This window comes from Cornus florida, unplaced genomic scaffold (assembly GCF_030987335.1).
Source record: "Cornus florida cultivar Cherokee Brave unplaced genomic scaffold, ASM3098733v1 CherokeeBrave_3.0.0_Hap2_Chr10, whole genome shotgun sequence".
Taxonomy (NCBI): domain Eukaryota; kingdom Viridiplantae; phylum Streptophyta; class Magnoliopsida; order Cornales; family Cornaceae; genus Cornus; species Cornus florida.
The window spans coordinates 106379500-106399000 of record NW_026775580.1 but is presented as its reverse complement, the minus strand read 5'-3'; the positions used below and the strand labels follow the sequence as shown (position 1 = coordinate 106399000).

General features: G+C 34.0%; 1 protein-coding gene and 1 pseudogene across 1 annotated transcript; both read right to left on the bottom strand.

The window, feature by feature from the left end:
• Positions 1–5: 5 nt before the first annotated feature.
• Positions 6–6986, bottom strand: LOC132276774 (cyclic nucleotide-gated ion channel 1-like). Its single transcript, XM_059778378.1, has 7 exons — positions 5484–6986; positions 5048–5260; positions 3394–3686; positions 3193–3304; positions 2036–2272; positions 1500–1894; positions 6–412 (listed from the first exon to the last, which is right to left on the bottom strand). Exons 1-7 carry the CDS (start codon positions 5865–5867, stop codon positions 166–168), a joined length of 1881 nt encoding a protein of 626 aa, XP_059634361.1. The 5' UTR covers positions 5868–6986; the 3' UTR covers positions 6–165.
• Positions 6987–11304: 4318 nt separating this feature from the next.
• Positions 11305–18785, bottom strand: LOC132276772 (cyclic nucleotide-gated ion channel 1-like; annotated as a pseudogene).
• Between the last annotated feature and the right edge of the window lie 716 nt (positions 18786–19501).

Below are 19501 nucleotides of genomic sequence, written 5' to 3'. Positions count from 1 at the left end.
TTCAATTGAAGTGAAAAAATTAAATTATCGAAAGTACGTGTCATAAACAAAGACCTCTTAAAACTGAATAAATTACACAGAACTTTTCTAAGGATCAGAAGGAACAACACACCTTATTAAATGATCTTCCGTAGTAAAATTGGGCTCAGCTGGCTTTTGAAGCAGTTAAACCGGCAATCTGTGGGGCAATTTCGTCTGATTGCGCTGCAGGGCTCGTAGTACATTGGTGACAAACTTTGATGCATAAAGGGTGGCACCAAGGCTTGGTGAGATTCCAACTTTGTTTGCCAACGCATCCTGTAGTATATTTTCTTCGTCACGCAATGACGTCTCAAGCTTTCTCTGGCGATATCGGTGCCATGCTCCTTGAATAAAACAGGCTGCCCATGTCCTCCACTGTTGTGAGTAGAACCTGAAATTATGACAAACACAATAGCGATGTTATGAGCCTATTATAACAATTACTAGCCGTAAACACCATACAATAGTTATATTATGCAGGATCAAATATCAGAGAGATGACAGCAATTAGAGTTCTAAGCTTTTTTGCACTGTTTTTGTTTAAAATGATTTCTTTTGAATTAATTATTGCCATCAGATGAAAATAAATAAATCAGTTAGGTATTCTAATTTAACCATAAAAGAGTACTACCAAAATGGGAATCTAGCACCCTTCATGAGTCACCAGCCATCTTATCAAAATATAAGATATTTTAATCAAATGCCTGAACTTATGATGGGAGCAATAAAAATGTTATAACCTCATTATAACATATATACTGTAAACTGCAAAGCACAATAACATTACAAATGATCTTATTTCTAGGAGTTGCATAAACAGAAATAACATAGTAAAATATAACACCATCGAAGGCGTTGAGGAGACGGGGTTTGTGTCCAGCAACTCTTGCCTTTGCCGGCAAATTCCAATCTCCAACTTAAAAGATAAAGTAAGCAGGACATGACTTCTTCAACAAAAAAATAAATAAATTGACCTAGGGTACATTTTAAAATTAAGTTTGAAATGAAGATAATAACACAGTGATAACTAATTACCAGAAAAAATATAATAGTAATGATAATTGGTAGGAATGCATTCTATGCCATTCCAAACGCATTCATAGTTCTAACGCTACTTCTTTTATTTTTCTTTTTTAAATAGGTAAGGGCATGCACGCACCCACTATTGCATCAATAGGTACTTGAACTCTCAACCTATCATATGAGAAGATGAGGATATACAACTTGAGTTAAAGCCTTTGCAGTGCATAACACAATTATTACCAACAACAACAACAAAAAAAAAGGATGGGGGGGGGGGGGGGGTGGGGGGCGGGGTTGGGGTTAGGAATTGAATCATTACTTCTTTTTTTCAGTAAATCAATTGAATCATTACTTCTACCATAAAAGACTGCCACGGAGTTAAAATTTTAGCAAAATGTATTTTATTACCGACCACATACACACCAAAACGCAAAAAGCCAAGTTGTACTACTTGCCTGAAAGTGTGCTGGAGTTGTCTGCTGTGAAGAAACCGGTACTGGGAGGCCACAAATTTTAGGTCATCAACCATTAGAGCAAAAGCTTCAACATCAGTCACGGCTTGTACTGTTCTGGTTGAGGGGGGAAGACTGGCCGAATAGTGGGGATCCAAAGCCCATGTAAGAAGCTCTTCTCCACAGAAGTCACCAGCACTAAGATAAGCGGAGTTGAAAAATCCAGTTCTCCCACCATTAGTGGTCGTACTCAGTAGTTTGCCTCTCACGACAAAGACCATCTCATCAACGGGATCCCCTTCACGTACTATGAAGCTTTGCTCTGTATGAAGAACTGGCTTGAGACGATCACATATTGCGTCCAACAATTGTTCATCCATTTTCTCGAATATTGGAACCTAGCAAACATATGACAGAATCTAGAGTCCCATACAAAAACTTCTAGTTGCAAAATGCAGAGAGAGACATATCAATGCTTGCACAAGGAATGCAGATGAAGATGCATTCATGCATGCACATATATTTAGGAATGCACTTACTCTTTTGACTGAAGACCAGCAAAGATGGCGCTTTACGTCCCTCCTGATGTCCTTAGGAAGGTTACGAATCAAGAATTCTTCCTCAACACCTTTGCTTCTATCCCATTTGTACTTTCCATACCGCCTAATCCGCTTCTTCATATCCTCAGGGAGCATGCGGTAGGCCATCCACTGCTCTGAATGCCTCCTTTGTACTCTCATCTCTTCTATTCTAGCAGTTATAGGCTGCAGATATTTCTACAGTGGCACAAAAACAAGAATATTTGAAATTTAGGCCATAATAGCAGCAAAGAGCGTCGTGGGAGTAAGATGTTGTGCTTTGTGAAAGGACACAATCATGCATGTTCAGCTGCAGGATCTAGGAGGTGGGTGTGTTGTGTTAAGTGATATTTTAATAAAATATTAAACTTTATTTATTCTGATTTTAATTACAACATAAAATTATTTTTAATTTAGTAATTATAACTCTTATTAGTTATTACTGTTAACATTCTTGAACTACTATAAGAAGAGGACTCTTCCTATACTTGTATAAATACTTTTTCTCTCTAAGTTCTCTTTCGATCTATTTCATATTTCACTATCTTATTTAATTTTTTGGACAACTTTACACAAGACTAGTGCACTCTGTATCTATTTGGGCGTGCCCAAATATGATCACTAGTGTGTATCTTGGAGATATATGGACCACTCATACTTACTGCTTAGTACTCATCTCATTTATCCAGACTAGTTCTTTTCAATTTATTTTATTATTATTGTCTACATTATTGTATCAACTATTGTATTGGTATGCTTAATTCTTGTACTCTCATTTTATTTGTAATTTGATGATGGTATCTTCTACGTATTCATGCTAAAAAAGTAAATTTCCAAACATATTATCATATCATTATTATTTTTATATATGTTAAAATTTGTAAGATTATTAAAAATTGATGTACTAAGTTTCTTATAGTATCCAAACTTTTCTGCCTCACTCGAATCAAGGAGACCCAATAAGCGTTCCATCGCGAAGGAGCACTGACAATCTAAATTGAGGTATCAACCCATAATTCTGTACTGTGGCATATGCATACTAGTGTAAGATCTCATATGCTTAATGCAACATCAAATCGCTAAGAGTGTTGAATAAGAATGGTGTACGTAGCACTTACCTGCATATTGCCAATGAGCAACGCAAATAAAACCAATCCAAGAATGGAAATAAAAACAGCAAAGAGAATCTCCCCAATGAAAGAACTTGTTTTGAGGTCTTGTCCAAGAGAACTGAAGAAGATAGAAGTGATATCTTGTTAGCAAACACTTGCTTACAAAGTCTTGGAATAGTTATGGACCTTGTAAAATTAATTCCAGACCTTAGATTTCGCAGACCCCACCAAAAGCAGTAAAAGAATTTCCGTGGAAAATTTCTCCATTCCACCACACGAGACTGAAGAGCCTCAAGGAATATCCCAAAGTCAAAGTCCGTTTCATCCTTTATTTCATTTGATTCGAGAAGGGGGCAAGAAACATTTAGAAATGCATAGTCTTCTATACGCTGTTCTCCGCAGTACAAGTAGTCGTAGCTAAATTCATGTCTCTCACATGCAATGCGCCAGCAACTATATTCTCGTTGTATACTGATCAAGTACCAAAAAGCTCCAAGTCCCTGGTACATAAGAGTCATTTTATTATCAGAACAATACACATGGTGTATGAATTCCTTCCGCATGCAATCAAAGAAACTATTTGATCTTTTGCATATGGTTCCAAAAATATATACAACTTGTTCAACGCAAAGGTTTGTAATCTGTACCTACAAAAATTTAAAAATAATTTTTGAAAACATTGGAGGGTCAAATAAATGATATTTTTTTTTTTTTTTTTTGGGATGGTAAAACAAACACACACACACTTTTTTGCTCACGCCCGGGCTCAAACCCCTCCCCTCCTCTTCGAAGATGGGTAGGCTATACCATTGGGCCAAAGGCCCTTTGGTAAAAAAAATGATTTTGATTATAGTCATTTGATACTTACTCACCTTCCAAAGTAGAAGGTCAAGGATTCAAGACAAAGTGGGAGTGTGAGTTTCTTGTCAGGATAATATAAATAAATATAAGTGATTTTGGAATTTTAAATTATATGAGTTGAAATCCTAACTAAGTGTACTAAATAATGCTTTTCATAGTAGCCAGGGTAACCAACTGCCGCATGATATAGCAGCACTCATTCATTAAATACAATTTGGGTGGCTAATTGTTATAGAGTCGACTTCAAGTGCTAAGTAACAAATCAACAATAAAGAAGACGGGAGAATAGAAAATTACAAAAAAAGAATCAAACAAGTGTGAAAATGTGAATTGAATTCTGATAGTAGTCATTTTGTGCAAATAATAGCAAAAGTTGAGTATAAGTTCAGTGCACCCTTTCCACTTCCTCAATTGACCAGGACCTGTTGAGTGTGAGTTCAGTCCTCCTTTCCACCTCCTCAATTGACCAGGACCACATTGAGTAAAAAACCTCTATGTTGCTTAAAATTAGTTACAAACGGCTGGAACATTTAGCTGTTTGGGAAATATATATATATATATATCATTTAGCCATTAATCGGTGGCCTTGGGATTTTGCTTTGGGCTCTTCGGCTTAGTTGCTTCAACCATAGGTTTGGGCTGGTTTGTATTTAAATATACTTGGTCTCTTTTGCTTTGGGCTGGTATTCATGTTACCCTTAGCCCACCATATGTACATATTTACCTAATATAAACAATTGTTTAAATTTCTGAAAAAAAAAAAAAAAAAGAGTCCAACAACCTTATTTGCGCTCAAACCTGACAGATTATGTTTGTGCATAAGTACACCTAAAATGGCTAAAATCAAAGATAAAATGTAGGATATTCAATATTGCATATAAGAAGAGAAAACCAAACCAACCTATAAAGACGTATCAAACATTAATTACGGATACTTTGTTTAATGATCATGTGATTTCTTGAAAGTGTCAGGAAAAAGAGATGGGTCAATGGAACTTACATGACCAACCAGAATAAAGAGAAATAGATTGAAAGCAGCTCCAGCCCATGCTACTTCAGTAAATATGCCAGAAATTCCTTTCACCTCTTTATATAGTGGATAGATCCGGTAAAGTCTTGGTATGATTTGTAAGAGAATGACAATTTCCATCCAATTCATTGAGATCAATGGAATTGGGATCTTTCTTTTGGGGGTCACAGCTAAAAGACCCACCTGAACAGAGATATAACACAAGCTAATGAATTATCAATTTTCCAGGGAAAAAATTTAAAATAAATAAACAGATATAATATAACACAATGAATTCAAAACAGGCAACAGCTATTTATTTATTGTTACCCAAAAAAAAATTATATATGCATCAAAATTTGTGTGGTATGAAAGGTGCATAAGGACCATACGATAGTGACACCTTAGATACAACAAAGCTGCATACCTGTGGAAGGGGAAGAATTGATAAAATATCGATGATGAAGTAGGAAGACAAGTATCTTTTGGCTATAGCATCAGGATTTTCAATTAGCTCACCTGTTCCAAATACTCGAGGGGAAGTAGCAATAAACCCAGTACGAAATTGAAGGACAATATGCAGTACGTAGAATACATCAGTGAAAGAACGAAGAACACAAAGGGTGATCTCCAATTTCTTGTCCAAATCGAGGCACTTGTCTTTGCCATTAATCACAGGGATATAAAAGAACAACGGATCGAAGGACACTGCAACCACACAATAAAGTACAAATATTTGATTCCACTTCTGAAGAAATGACCCCTCAGGATCAAGAATTTTCCTTTGATGTAAGCTTAATATTTTCTTCATTTTGTTGTTCAATTCCGAATTTTCCCTGAACTTCAATCTACGAACTTGAATTAATAATTAAGAAAGCTGCAAAATAATAAAAAAAAACGTACTCGAAAATCTTTTGACAATAATGATGTCTCTGCAAACGTGAAGGATCAGATGGAGTTATAAAGCTCTTAATGGAGCAACATTGAGAAGGTATGTGGAAATGCAGATGATGCAAAAGTCTCTTTTGGAGGCTTGAGTGAGTGCCCACCGCCTACTGACTCGCCAAGTGAACCTTCGAGTAGTTTACTCAACGCGGGATCCGCTGCTTCTGGGAAACAGAACCACCAACAGGTGAAGTTTATCACTATTAATTGTGAATTTCACGATTACAAAATCAAAATTACCCACTATTGTAATACTGAAATTCAGGATTGACAAAACTTCCCACTGGATGGAACCGAAAAATAAGAAAACACCCTGCGCCACGACCCGTTTTGCACTGGGTTTTAAAAGAAAATTATAGCAACCGTTTGAGTTATTTTGAGATTCTTTTACTTTCTCAGCGCGAGCCCCCTTCTTTTTCTCATCCTCTGTGTTGAGGGTTTTCATAATCGTCATTACTAGGGTTGTCAACATCTCCAACCTGAATCGAACGCTGCGACCCTTCTTCAAATCACCAAAAATATTCCCATCAATCCCACAATTTCCAATCAAATCCTCTACCTCTACACCCTTCATCACCAGAGCCAAACTCTCAATTCTCATCAACCACATACACACCCAATGGCTATAAAATCTGAAGTTCAGATCTGAAAAGAAAGCAAAGGCCCCTCCTCTTCCCTGCTTTAATCCACTAAAAAAGCCCAGACCCAAACCCTCAAATTCTCATCAACAAAACATCGCGAACTCATCGTCGGCATCATCACCAAAAACTACAACATCGCACGACAGAGTCAACGTATGTATGTATTTATATAGAGTAGATGAGTGAATTTGAAGAAATTGTATCATTGTAGTGGGTGGGGTATGCTTTGACATGAAGTCATATTATATCAGCAATATTGCCAATATACTGGTAGTAGTTAAGATGGTTCTTGAAGGAGAGAGCATAGTTTATTTCTTTATCTCCCCATGAATTGTATGTTTGTGACCGTACCGAAGGTTACGGCTAGGAATTAGGACAGATCAGAATTTCCTTGTTTTTTTTTCTTTTTTTTTTGCAGATATATTTCAGTCGTGGCAAAATTCTCTTATAATAAAAAGAGGTCTACTACAAAATAGTGAAGGTCAAGAAGTTAATGCAATTTACCTTTGATTATAAGAGAATTTTGATACGACTGAAATACCCTCTAGCTTGAAAAATAAAAAATAAAAAATAAAAATAAAAAAATCAAGGGGGCTGCGTAACGAGCAAAAACTGAATACCAATTATAAAAAAATTTAACCTGACCTCTGCTAAAAAGAGATTTACAACAACATGCTTAAATGAAAAAAAAAAAAAAATGCAATGGCCTTTCTTGGCCCTTCATCGTCATCCCATTCAACACAAAATATTTACATAGTCTCGCTTTCCCTCAAAATACCGACAAGAGTTATAATTTACAATACATGACCATGGCTTGTAAAATGCATACACTTCACTATGGTTTTGAGACTTTACAAAAGTGTAGCAAATATACAAAAGATAGCAAAAAATATATTCCTAGTTCCCCTTAAGTTTGTGAAGGGTCTGCGTCTCTTACTTCTTTCCCGAGTCCTGAAAAAAATGTTAAATGTAATGGGGTGAGCAAATTGTTCAGTAGGTGGTGCATAAGACACACCTCTTGTGACCCCATGAATCAAAATAATGAATAGGAATAGAGGATATGGGTCATGCTATGCCGAAAAAGAATACAACATAAATTCCAATTTCAAATAAACAATGCCATGTCATGATATGCAATGTCATGTATGTCGCTCCCCATTTTCAAAATTTAAATCCATCACTTTTCAATTGGTAATATAACCCGTCCTTTGGTGACTCCGCAGTGACACGATAAAAAGGTTAACTACTGTTCCTGACCCTTGGTACCCCCGCGGCGTCATTTGGGCCCAGCTAACTCAACCACGCTAAGGTATTTTCCCCTAGTTCTGTCTAGGTTATATTAACACACCAGCCCTTTGATGACTCCGCGACGACTGGGTTTTCTCAAAATTCTTTAATAAAAAATTCTCCCTCAAAATTCCCTTTTTATTCTTTTCAAATCATTTTACTCTTTTTCATGCCAATGGTTTGTATGCATATCACATCTCTTTTTAATATTATGAGAATGGAGAAATTAATTTTACACAATCAACATGCTTCCTCGTAACAATTTCTAACAAATTAATAATCATCATAGGCATAAAAATTTAACATTTAACCATGTTCTACACACAAGTCAAGTAATACACATAATCATGTTATCCATGTGCAACATATACATCATTAAAAAGGCAAACAACTCAAATTAAACATTCTAGATAACAATTATTGGAAGAAAACTCACAAATGAACAAGAAATTGGGCATTAGAGACCCCTACCTCAAATTAAATCAAAAACTCCCAAATCAAATACACTAAATCTCGAAATTTCCAAGTGCACTAAACTAGGAATTGGTCCAATCAACTTGTAAGTCTTGCCGTGAGCTTTAATTTGTCGTAAACGACACTTAAAAATATCAATAATTGAGAGAGAAATCAAGAATTTAAGCCTTGAAGTGAAAATAAAAATAAAAATAAAAAATGAAAGTTTGAGAGACCAACGGGAGAGAGGATGAGAGACCAATTGGTGGTCTATAAGTCCTTTAAGGTGGTGGTGGGTCCCACCACCAAGAATATAATTTCCTTTTTCTTTTTATCTTTAATTGTAACCACATTTGCACATAAGTATATACATAACAATTCACAACCCCTTTAAACACATTAAATAAAATACATGAGATGCCAATGGTTCAATTAAAATCCAATAATTCCGGTAGCGGGTCTCACACGGGATTGTTCGGTCTGAAAAATTAAAAAAATACTAAAATGGTCACCCTTGCATTTCAAAGAGTTTTAAACTCAATAGAATGCCCCAAACAACTCTCAGACACACCCGGCACACCCCAAGATGTCCGGTACGCACAACGTGAAAAGACAAAAATGCCCTTGCATCAACAAAATTCCGAAAAAAAATAAAAAATGGAGAAAATTGGAAACATCACAGGCTGTTTGTTTAATTTTTGTTAAAAATGCCCCCACCAACCAAGTTGACGAGAGTTTTATGCAATTTGTCCAATTGTGTGAATTTAGTTGAAATTTTTTTTCTTTTTCTTTCTTAAATAATAATGTTTGAATTTTACATGCAATCACCATACTTTTAATAAAGAAAAACACTATAAAAAATTTAAAAAGTAAAATTCATAACGCACAACTACATGCTAATTCTTTACCATATGTCTAGCATAGTTAAATAATATTTTTTTCTTTTTTTTCCACTAAAAAAAAAAAATTAGAGATAAGCCTAATATTTTATGCCATTCAATTATTTTTTGTAATTAAAATTAATTTTTGTCGATCTAATTTTTTTTTTTATTTTTTTTATCAAATGTCCATCTCATATACTTATACATATACATATACATACATACATATATATATATATATATATATATATATATATATAAAATATAATATAATATAATAATGTTATGTATAATATATAATGGGTGTAAACATTTAAGATTTGAACTTATATATAGTTGCACTCATAATTATAAATTTTACTATTAATTTTTTTTATAATCATCTTTAATTAAAGTATGATGATGCATATAACAAAAAATATAAGTTGAAATATTATTATTTGAGAAAAAAAAAAATAGCTAAATTCATCCAATTAGGCAAAATTGCATAATACCCCACCTTGACTTGGTTAGGGGTGCATTTTTGACAAAAAAATTCAAAAAGCAACCCCCTCAGTCAGTTGATGGGGGGTTTTTGGCAAAAAAAATAATAATAATAAAGGGGGATTTATTATAAAATAATGAAAGTCAAGGGGGTTAAATATATTTTACCCTATAAATTAAGGAGAAAAAAAAACATGCATTTTGACAAAGTTACCCATCTTTAACTTTTAAATTCGATAAATATTTGTAGTTTGTCACTCAGAAAATAGTTTTAAATACTTCAAAAAAATAATAAATTATTTCATATACTTATAAAAAGACAATTCTCAAGCCAGAGTTTTTGTACAATTTTTTAATTTTCAATTTCTAAAAATAAAATAGAATGTTGTTGGTGTTATGTACAATACCAGCACAAAATAAACAATATGATGATACATACATTGCTGGAGTGTTTATTTAGTTGGATCCTAAAAGTTCTCTGATACCAAAATCATACTTCTGATTAGACTTGTCAATGGATCAGTTTTGATCCGAGTCTGATCCGATTAGTTAGATATAGATTGAACAAAAACGTTGATAATCCGATTATGATCCGAATCCGATAAACCGTTAACCTAACAAATCGAATATGAATTATGTTAATCCGATCCGAATAAAATTATTTATATATATAATCATAATATTATATGTACAATAGTGTGGTGTTCTACCCCCACATAGTAATAAATCTCCTAATATACATAATAATAATAATAATAATAATAATGTCATAATATTTATTAATTAACAAAGGCTAAATGATTTTTTTTTTTTTTTTAATCATTGTTTTTTTATTGTTTTTTGACATTAATTTCTTTTCTTATTTATAGAAGAACTACACCTTTATCGGATCGAATTGATTACCAGATCGGATATCCGTTTATTAATAAATCGATTGTGAATTCACTTTAAAAAAAATTCATATATACTAAGTTTCTACTAACCCATTGTGTAAGCGAACATTTATATGGTGTAAAGTCTACATATAACGTGCATTCAGAAATACATATAAACCCAACACAGCCTTTAATGATGGTTAGTAGGGTGAAGCAACATCTTATATTTTCTTCCCTTAGAATGTGCTTTGCATTTCAGTTCTTTAAAAAATTCACATGCATTCTTATTTCAGATATGGAAATATGGCAACAGCTTTGCGTCTTCTCTTGTTGCTGTTGTCAACTCCAATAAGCAAGCTCTTGAATGTTGGGCTGAAGAGAATGGAGTGGCTGGGGATTTTAATAGCATATGTGAAAGTCCCAAGGCAAAAGTATACATTCTTGGAGAACTAACAAAGATTGCTAAAGAACAAAAGGTTTTGTTTCTCTCTCTCAATACGGTGCTACATGATGATGATATATGGAGATTGAATGGTTTGCTGAAGCTCAACAGCTGTGAGAAATCTTGTTTTACTAACTAAATTTATTTCTCTTGGCAGTTAAAGGGTTTTGAGTTTGTTAAAGCTGTCCACCTCGAACCCATACCATTTGAAAAATGCTTCCTTTCCCATGCATGCCACTCATTGGAAAAAATCCTCTGTAGGTAGTTTCAAATTTTTTTTTTTCTTTTCAAGTGTGTATATGGAATGGCATTCAGATTTCCCAGGCAAAACAGGAGTGCTACTGTATTCTACAAAGGATTTGAGACCATTCTTTTGTGTAGCATTCAACAAGTCTAATCTTTCTCATCGCATTATAAGATTTTAGTATTTCACTCAGCATCCTCATTTCTGCTGTATTTTGGCGATCCTGGATGGAACTTGAATTTGACATAGACTAAATTTCGTACATTGCAGAATGTCGTCGACGTTATGTACAAGAGCACAAAATAAACAATCTGATGATACCGAAAGCGACACATTGCTGGAGTGTTTATTTAGTTGGACCCTAAAAGGTCTCTTATACCAATACCATAATCAGTGGTTTTGTTTTGATACTTCATGAACCTCATGTGGTGGGTGAGTGTATATGTAAACTATTCATTTGTTGGATGGAAAAATATAACTACAAAAGTGGGAGTCCCTTTTGCAAGAAGTTATTGAAATGTCATTTTGTGAGCAATTGAAGTGTCCTTAATGTCATTCTGGTGGGCTACACTCATGTGCACTTGCGTTTCACTTCGTGCTGATTTTGAATGGATTTTATAAGGAAATAAAGATTATAAAAGCCAGTATTCTATTAATTGTTATTTCTATTTTTTTGCTGGTTTTTGGTTCCTTCAATTGAAGTGAAAAAATTTAAATTATTGCAAAAATGTAAGCTGTCATAAACAAAGACCTCTTAAAACTGAATAAATTACACACAACTTTTCTAAGGATCAGAAGGAACAACACACCTTATTAATGATCTTCCGTGGTAAAACTGGGCTCAGCTGGCTTTTGAAGCAGTTAAACCGTCAATCTGTGGGGCAATTTGGTTTGATTGCGCTGCAGGGCTCGTAGTACATTGCTGACAAACTTTGACGCATAAAGGGTGACACCAAGGCTTGGTGGGATTCCAACCTTGTTTGCCAACGCATCCTGCAGTATATTTTCTTCATCACGCGATGACTTCTCAAGCTTTCTCTGGCGATATCGGCACCATGCTGCTGCTTGAATAAAACAGGCCGCCCATGTCCTCCACTGTTGCGAGTAGAACCTGAAATTATGACCAACACAATAGAGATGTTAAGAGCCTATTATAACAATTACTAGCCGTAAACACCATAGAACAGTTATATTATGCAGGATCAAATATCAGAGAGATGACAGCAATTAGAGTTCTAAGCTTTTTTTCACTGTTTTTGTTTAAAATGATTTCTTTTGAATTAATTATTGCCATGAGATGAAAAAAATAAATCAGTTAGGTATTCTAATTTAACCATAAAAGAGTACTAACAAAATGGGAATCTAGCACCCTTCATGAGTCACCAGGCATCGTATCAAAATATGAGATATTTTAATCAAATGCCTGAACTTATGATGGGATCAATAAAAATGTTATAACCTCATTATAACATATATACTGTAAACTGCACAGCACGATAACATTACAAATGATCTTATTTCTAGGAGTTGACATTAATAGAAGTAACATAATAAAATATAACACCATCGAAGGGGTTGAGGAGATGGGGTTTGTGTCCAGCAACTCTTGCCTTTGCCGGTAAATCCCAATCTCCAACTTAAAAGATAAAGTAAGCAGAACATGACTTCAAAAAAAAAAAAAAAAAAAATTGACCTAGAGTACATTTTAAAATTAAGTTTGAAATGAAGATAATAACACAGTGATAACTAATTACCAGAAAAAAGATAATAGTAATTATAATTGGTAGGAATGCATTCTATGCCATTCTAGACGCATTCATAGTTCTAACATTTCTTCTTTTCTTTTTCTTTTTTAAGTAGGTAAGGACATGCATGCACCCACTATTGCATCAATAGTTACTTGAACTCTCAACCCTTCATATGAGAAGATATATACAACTTGAGTTAATGTCTTTACGGTGCATAACACAATTATTATCCATAAAAAAAAATAAAAAATAAAAATAAAGAAAGAAGTAAAGGGAATTGAATCATTACTTCTTTTTTTCAGCAACTCAATTGAATCATTACTTCTTCCATAAAAGACTGCCACAGAGTTAAAGATGTAGCAAAATGTATTGTATTACCGACCACATACACACCAAAACGCAAAAAGCCTAGTTGTACTACTTGCCTGAAAGTGTGCTTGAGTTTTCCACTGTGAAGGAATGGGAACTGGGAGGCCACAAATTTTAGGTCATCAACCATTAGAGCAAAAGCTTCAACATCAGTCACGGCTTGTACTGTTCTGGTTGAGGTGGGAAGACTGGCCGAATAGTGGGGAACCAAAGCCCATGTAAGAAGCTCTTCTCCACAGAAGTCACCAGCATTAAGATAAGCTGAGTTGAAAAATCCAGTTCTCCCACCATTAGTGGTCATACTCAATAGTTTGCCTCTCACGACAAAGACCATCTCATCAACGGGATACCCTTCATGTACTATGAAGCTCTTCTCTGTATAAAGAACTGGCTTGAGACGATCACATATTGCGTCCAACAATTGTTCATCCATTTTTTTGAATATTGGAACCTAACAAACACATGACAGAACCTTGAGTCCCATACAAAATCTTCTAGTTGCAAAATGCGGAGAGAGACGTATCAATGCTTGCACAAGGAATGCAGATGAAGATGCATTCATGCATGCACATATATTTAGGAATGCACTTACTCTTTTGACTGAAGACCAGCAAATATGGCGCTTTATGTCCCTCCTGATGTCCTTAGGAAGGTTACGGATCAAGAATTCTTCCTCAACACCTTTGCTTCTATCCCATTTGTACTTTCCATACTGCCTAATCCGCTTCTTCATATCCTCAGGGAGCATGCGGTAGGCCATCCACTGCTCTGAATCCCTCCTTTGTACTCTCATCTCTTCTATTCTAGCAGTTATAGGCTGCAGATATTTCTACAGTGGCACAAAAACAAGAATATTTGAAATTTAGGCCATAATAGCAGTAAAGAGTGTAATGGGAGTAAGAAGTTGTGCTTTGTGAAAGGACACAATCATGCATGTTCAGCTGCAGGATCTAGGAGGTGGGTGTGTTGTGTTAAGTGATATTTTAATAAAATATTACACTTTATTTATTCTGATTTTAATTACAACATAAAATTATTTTTAATTTAGTAATTATAACTCTTATTAGTTATTACTGTTAACATTCTTGAACTACTATAAGAAGAGGACTCTTCCTATATTTGTATAAATACTTTTTTCTCTCTAAGTTCTCTTTCGATCTATTTCATATTTCACTATCTTATATAATTTTTTGGACAGCTTTACACAAGACTAGTGCACTCTGTATCTCTTTGGGCCTGCCCAAATATGATCACTAGTGGATCTGATTTGTATCTCGGAGATATATGGACCACTCATACCTACATGTATGGAGCCATACGACTTTAAAACACTGCTTAGTACTCTTCTCATTTATCCAGACCAGTTCTTTTCAATTTATTTTATTATTTTTGTCTTCATTATTGTATCAACTACGGATTGGTATGCTTAATTCTTGTACTCTCATTTTATTTGTAATTTGATGATGGTATCTTCTACATTATTCATGCTAAAAAAGTAAATTTCCAAGCATATTATCATATCATTATTATTTTTATATATGTTAAAATTTGTAAGATTATTAAAAATTGATGTACTAAGTTTCTTATGGTATCCGAACTTTCCTGCCTCACTCGAATCAAGGAGACCCAATAAGCGTTCCATCGCGAAGGAGCACTGACAATCTAAATTGAGGTATCAACCCATAATTCTGTACTGTGGCATATGCATACTAGTGTAAGATCTCATATGCTTAATGCAACATCAAATCGCTAAGAGTGTTGAATAAGAATGGTGTACGTACTTACCTGCATATTGCCAATGAGCAACGCAAATAAAACCAATCCAAGAATGGAAATGAAGACAGCAAAGAGAATCTCCCCAATGAAAGAACTTGTTTTGAGGTTTTGTCCAAGAGAACTGAAGAAGATAGAAGTGATATCTTGTTAGCAAACACTTGCTTACAAAGTCTTGGAATAGTTATGGACCTTGTAAAATTAATTCCAGACCTTAGATTTCGCAGACCCCACCAAAAGCAGTAAAAGAATTTCCGTGGAAAATTTCTCCATTCCACCACACGAGACTGAAGAGCCTCAAGGAATATCCCAAAGTCAAAGTCCGTTTCATCTTTTATTTCATTTGATTCGAGAAGGGGGCAAGAAACATTTAGAAATGCATAGTCTTCTATACGCTGCTCTCCGCAGTACAAGTAGTCGTAGCTAAATTCATGTCTCTCACATGCAATGCGCCAGCAACTATATTCTCGTTGTATACTGATCAAGTACCATAAGGCTCCAACTCCCTGGTACATGAGAGTCATTTAATTGTCAGAACAACACACATGGTATATGAAATTCCTTCTGCGTGCAATCCAAGAAACTTTTTGATCTTCTGCATTGCTATAATAGCGAACAAGTTGTGGTTCCAAAAAAATTATACAAGTTGTAATACTGACCACAAAATTTTAAAATTATTTTTAAAAAATATTGGAGGGTCAAACAAGTGATTTTGGGATTTTAAACTATATGAGATGAAATTCTACTTTAGTTAGGAATATGGTGTACTAAAAACCAAACATAGTCAAAAGTCTACTAGCATAAATACTTTCAGTAAATAATTTTAGCGTTCATTGGGCAAAATTGCCTGCAGGAATTCTTTCCCAAAGTTTAGCTAGACAGGTTGATGTTGCATTACATTTCTGTATATAATTGTAACTTCTTTTTTTTCCTAATTTATATAATTGTAACTTAATCTACTAGAATTGTAATTGAATTGTTGCCACACTTTCATAAATAAAAGTTTTTTTTCTCCATATTGATCTCAGTAATCTGTCTAGAGTAAGTTGATAAGCATGTAAGGATAATACAGTAATTTTTATTCAATTTCTTATGCATTTCTAAATCCTCTTATTTCTTACTTTTTTCCATTCTTTATAGCTCTCTCTTACTTTGTAGTAATTTTACATTATTTACTTGACCAATGAAAAATTTTCTTACATTTGTGTTCAATCCTTTATTTATTTACAGTTTCCAGGTCAGGTCCTGCCTTTTAGTCCTACAAAAGTTCCGATGGAAACCAAACTCACAAGGGAATAATTGTATGCTAATTCACTAAGAATAATGCCTTTCATAGTAGGCGGGGTAACCAACTGCCGCATGATATAGCAGCACTCATTCATTAAATACAATTTGGGTGGCTAATTGTTATAGAGTCGACTTCAAGTGCTAAATAACAAATCAATAATAAAGAAGACGGGACAATAGAAAATTACAAAAAAGAATCAAACATTAATTACGGATATAAGAAGAGAAAACCAAACCAACCTATAAAGAAGTACTACTATCAAACATTAATTACGGATACTTTGTTTAATGATCATGTGATTTCTTGAAAGTTTCGGGAAAAAGAGATGGATCAATGGAACTTACATGACCAACTAGAATAAAGAGAAAGAGATTGAAAGCAGCTCCAGTCCATGCTACTACAGTAAATATGCCAGAAATTCCTGTCACTTCTTTATATAGTGGATAGATCCGGTAAAGTCTTGGTATGATTTGTAAGAGAATGACAATTTCCATTCAATTCATTGAGATCAATGGAATTGGGATCTTTCTTTTGGGGGTCACAGCTAAAAGACCCACCTGAACAGATATAACACAAGCTAATGAATTATCAATTTTCCAGGGGAAAAATTTAAAATAAATAAATAACAGATATAATATAACACAGAATTCAAAACAGGCAACAGCTATTTATTTACTGTTACCCAAAAAAATTTATAGATGCATCAAAATTTGTGTGTGGTATGAAAGGTGCAGAAGGACCATACGATAGTGACACCTTAGATACAAGAAAGCTGCATACCTGTGGAAAGGGAAGAATTGATAAAATGTGGATGATGAAGTAGGAAGACAAGTATCGTTTGGCTATAGCATAAGGATCTTTAATTAGCTCACCTCTTCCAAATACTCGAGAAGAAGGAGCAATAAAGCCAGTACGGAATTGAAAGATAATATGCAGTATGTAGAATACGTCGGTGAAAGAACGAAGAACACAAAGGGTGATCTCCAATTTCTTGTCCAAATCGAGGCACTTGTCTTTGCCATTAATCACAGGGATATAAAAGAATAACGGATCGAAGGACACTGCAACCACACAATAGAGTACAAATATTTGATTCCACTTCTGAAGAAATGACCCCTCAGGATCAAGAATTTTCATTTTGTTGTTCAATTCTGAATTTTCCCTGAACTTCAATCTACGGACTTCAATTAATTATTAAGAAAGCTAATGATGCAAAATAATAAAAAAACTTACTCGAAAATATTTTGACAATAATGATGTCTCTGCAAACGTGAAGTTATAAAGCTCTTAATGGAGCGACATTGAGAAGGTTTGTGGAAATGCAGATGATGCAATGACCAAGAACTCTCTTTTGGAGGCTTGAGTGAGTGCCGTTTACTCAACGGGCACGCTCTATATTTTTGTGGTATCACGCTGCTTCTGGGAAACACAACCAGATCATCTATGTTCAACATTATTAATTGTAAATTTCACGATTACAAAATCAAAATTACCACTATTGTAATATTGAAATTCAGGATTGACAGTGATAAACTTCCCACCGGATGGAACCGAAAAATAAGAAAACACCCTGCGCCACGACCCGTTTTGCACTGGGTTTTAAAAGAAAATTATAGCAACCGTTTGAGTTATTTTGAGATACTTTTACTTTCTCAGCACGAGCCCCCTTCTTTTTCCCATCTTCACCTCAACACAATTAGGGTTTTCATAATCGCCATCACTAGGGTTGTCAACCTCTCCAACCTGAATCGAACGCTGCGACCCTTCTTCAAATCACCAAAAATATTCCCACCAATCCCACAATTTCCAATCAAATCCTCTACCTCTACACCCTTCATCACCAAAGCCAAACTCTCAATTCTCATCAACCAAATACAGACCCAATGGCTATAAAATCTGAAGTTCAGATCTGACAAGAAAGCAAAGGCCCCTTCTCTTCCCTTCTTTAATCCACTACAAACATGCCCAGACCCAAACCCTCAAATGCTCATCAACAGAGTGAATGTATTCATAGAGTAGCTGAGTTAATTTGAAGAAATTGTATCATATATCAGTAGTATACTCTAGTAGTTAAGATGGTTCTTGAAGGGGAGAGCAGAGTAGTGCTGAAAGATACGGCTTAGAATTGGGACAGATCAGAATTTCTATTTTTTTTATTTTGTCAAGCTGGAGGATATATTTCAGTCGTATTCAAAGCTAAATTGCATTTAACTCACTGACCTTCACCATTTTGCAGTAAATCTCTTTTTATTATTTTTTTTTGTTAAAAATGCCTCACCAATGAAGTCAAGGGGAATTTTATGCAATTTACCTTATTGTATGAATTTAACTAAAAAAAAAATTCTATTTCTTTTTTTCTTTCTTGAATAATAATGTTTGAATTTTACATACAATCACCATACTTTTAATATAAAAAAAACACTAAAAAAAAAAAAAAAATCATAACTATGAGTACAACTACATGTTAATTCTTTACCACATGTCTAACATAGTTAAATTATTTTTTTTCATTAAAAAAAAAATTAGAGACAAGCCTAATATTTTATGTCATTTCGATTTAATTTTTTTCAATCAAATATCCATATATATATATATATATATATAATTATAAATATAATATAATAATATTATGCATAATATATAACGTGTGTAAACATTTAAGATTTGAACTTATATATAATTTCACTCATAATTATAAAATTTACTTTTATCTTTTTTTATAATTATTTTTAATTAAAAGTATGGTGATGTATGTAACAAAAAAATATAAGTTGAAATATTATTATTTGAGAAATGAAAAAATATATATATATAGCTAAATTCATCCAATTAGTCAAAATTGCATAAACCCCCCTTGACTTGGTTAGGGGTGCATTTTTGACAAAATTCAAAAAAGCCCCTCACTTGATGGGGTTTTTAACAAAAAAATTAATAATAAAGGGGGATTTATTGTAAAATAGTGAAAGTCAAGGGGGTTTAAATACATTTTACCCTATAATTTAAGAGGAAAAAAACA